Source organism: Pundamilia nyererei, unplaced genomic scaffold (assembly GCF_000239375.1).
Source record: "Pundamilia nyererei isolate P.nyererei 1_Seehausen unplaced genomic scaffold, PunNye1.0 scaffold00078, whole genome shotgun sequence".
NCBI lineage: Eukaryota > Metazoa > Chordata > Actinopteri > Cichliformes > Cichlidae > Pundamilia > Pundamilia nyererei.
In genome coordinates, this window is record NW_005187479.1 from 1,878,271 (window position 1) to 1,881,315 (window position 3,045).

The window sequence follows — 3,045 nt, forward strand, 5'->3', positions numbered from 1 at the left end:
CCATTGTGTGTGTGTGTGTGTGTGTGTGTGTGTGTGTGTGTGTGTGTGTGTGTGTGTGTGTGAGAGAGAGAGAGAGAGAGAGAGAGAGAGAGAGAGAGAGAGAAACATCTTACTCATCTTGACTTTGCTACTTTTTAACGTTTATAAAACGTATATAAAATTTGTTTTGATATCGGGCTGTTGTGTTTACATACTTTTTGTTTTTAAGTAATATATGAAGTGATCAAAAGTGATTTTAAAAAACGTCTCTTCTTTAAATTTTGTGGAAAAGTACATTCACAATTCACAAACAAGAGCAGCTTCTCTTGCTCCCGTTTTCCACACCCCAAAGGCGCGCCAGGTGAGAATAAACTCGTTATACTTCGTTCTGCTTAGTTGAACACGGCATCAGTGTTTATTTACAATAGAAGATCTTCAATAATTCGTATAATGAGGCGCAAAGGCGCACACAATAGTGCTCACAATGGGGCGTTGTGCTCCCCATTTCGCAGGAGATGGGCTTTTTGATTGGCCTGTGTGCGCCATGAAAAACACAGTTGGGGATACAACTAGTCTACAACCCCAGGTTTCATTTAGATTGATCTCAATCGGGCAATAAGAATTTTGACCCCGTCTCATTGTCTTGCTGACTTTCCCCAGGCTGTATTTCAAAGTGTCTATACCCTTTGAGTGAATTGCCACCCCCACCCCCTCCTTTCCCTCAGCTCCAGGCACTCTGGGACATTGGGTAAAAGCAGAGTACGCAAAAGAAACAATGCATGGATGAAACGTAATATTAATCTCCCTGCCCTGAATGCAGACAAAGCGCCGTGGAAGGTGCGCGTTTATAATGGTTGGTGAGTGTTCGCCCAGCTGCGCAATTTTCTCCCGTGTGCCCAACCAAGTCGGCAAAAGGTCATGCAGGGGCTTTGAATAAAAGAGAAGCTCCCTCGTTTGCTCAATTAGCGCCGCTGCTGACACACACAGACTCACACGCACACGCAATATCAGCTAAAGAACCAAGCCACTGCAAAAACATATAATATAAATAGATTAATCTTTATTTATAAAACTTGTTTTACACAAAATATATCTGTTAAAATCAAATATTTACATTTTAGGCTACGGGAAGCTGAGAGTGCATACATTAATAAATGTCTCCTTGACAACTATTTTTTTAAAAAGACATACACACACAAATAAACTACAGGCAGTAGCCTTGATGTTGCTGCCCAGTCACACAACTCATACATGCCAGCTCGCCGCCCCGCTGACAGCTGGTTGTCAAAACACTGTCAGGAAAAAAAAGTGGCAGTGAACGTTCTGCTACAACACTGTTTGACTGTATGTACAAAAATATGTCTTCGTGTTAAAACAGTTTGTTGTATGGTACAGCTTTGTTATGAAAGGAGAGGACACGTACATCACGAAAAAAGAAAAACAAAAGTCTGTTGACGCATCTTTTATGTTGTACATCTTCAACAGATGTGGCAGCTGAGGAAGGCAGTCCGGGTCTGATGAACTACTGACGAACAGATCTTGTAGACAGCGCCGTCCCTGCAGAGTCTGCTGTGTCACATTTTAATTGCACTTATTCAAACAGTTTTTTACTTCCACGCGTCAACGTGTCCAATTCCCTCCTTCCTGTGAGGACTACGCTCTATGCAACAAGATGCTCCCTCTCTCACGCATTCATACTCATTCTCCCTGTTTGTCACTATTGCTTTGCTCCTGCAGAAGCAGCCCGAGTGAGGGAGGCAACAGATCACTTGGAAGCACAGAGAGCAAGACAGATCTGATGCCTTTATCGAGTCTTTCGAAGCATTTCTGGAAGAAGTCAGACGCTTTTCTTCTTTTTTGCGCGCACACGCTGCTATGCGGTTCATTTATGACATGACAGCCTCAGTACCTGTCAAACCAAGTTGTGAAGTCCAATAACTCCTGTTCCTCTGAGCTCAGAGGCTCATAGCCACCTTCATCTGATGAGTAGGTGGAGTGAGGCGACTCCGGGTCGGCAGAGTAGCTGTTGGACAGTGTCGGGGATGGCAGTCCACACTGGAAAGCAGCCGACACCGCGTCGTGTTCGTCTAGAAGTTGCTGTAAAGCTCTGATGTACTCCACCGCGGACCTCAGCGTCTCCACTTTGCTCATCTTCTTGTTGGCAGCGCCGTTTGGCACATGCTGACGCAGAGTCTGGAAGCCCATGTTAACCTGTTTGACCCGGTTCCTCTCTCTTTCGTTCCGCCTGGCCACGGCCACAGGCTGCTGCTGGGGGATGGAGTAGCCGAGGCCGTTGAAGCTCAGGCGACGCTTGCAGCGCAGGAGCTCCGGAGAGCTGGAGCGCTGTCTCTTCAGCACCTTGGCTTTGCTTTGGTAGCCGGCAACGTTGGTGTTCTGGTGCACAGCGCTCACCGAGCAGTCCTGGGCCGGGGCGTGCAGGCTGATGCTGGCGCGTCTTTCGCTAAGTCCAAAGGTGAATGCAGTCTGCGTGGTGGTGATGGTCGCGGTTTCCATCTCGCAAAGAGGGACAGCCTGAAACTTGTGGCAGGAGGAGAAGAGTTGGCAGTGTACAGCTCTCGTGTCCTTCGCGTGGGGACCGTGTGGCTAACTCTAGTCCAAGTCTCTCTTGACTGCTTACTCCACGAGCCGATCTGACCCAAACTTTGGCAGCACTCCTCTTTTTCAACACGCGCCTCCAACACACACCCCACCCACCCCTTTTTTGAGACGCACGCTTCGTGGCGAGGCCCCGCCCCCGCTGTGTGATTCTTCTGCACACCGACTCCCCCGGGCCAGGCGCGTGGCTCCGGGAGCTCAATAAACAATCCCGGGCTTTCACTGCGCCGGGAGCACGCGCTGGGCTCATTTACATTCCAATGTCTCTAACTTGAAGGCCCATTGGTCGATTCAAACGGTCTGCAACCGTGCGAAAAGAAAGAAAGGGAGGAAAAAAAGACAGAGAAAGAAGAAAAAAGAAGATAGAATGAAAAAGTGAATGGTGTGGTTCTTTGAAATGCCTTTTGAATTTGACAATGTACCTCTGGCAAGTCTTCAAATTATCAGTCT

General features: G+C 47.7%; 1 protein-coding gene across 1 annotated transcript; it reads right to left on the minus strand.

Annotated features, from left to right (window-relative positions):
* Nucleotides 1-1,057: 1,057 nt before the first annotated feature.
* ascl1b (achaete-scute family bHLH transcription factor 1b) lies at nucleotides 1,058-2,619 on the minus strand. The gene has a single exon (XM_005737674.1). It carries the CDS (start codon nucleotides 2,491-2,493, stop codon nucleotides 1,882-1,884), a length of 612 nt encoding a protein of 203 aa, XP_005737731.1. The 5' UTR covers nucleotides 2,494-2,619; the 3' UTR covers nucleotides 1,058-1,881.
* Between the last annotated feature and the right edge of the window lie 426 nt (nucleotides 2,620-3,045).

Coding starts and splice junctions, on each gene's coding strand:
- ascl1b (XM_005737674.1), bottom strand. CDS start 2,493: ATGGAAACCGCGACCATCACCACCACGCAGACTGCATTCACCTTTGGA.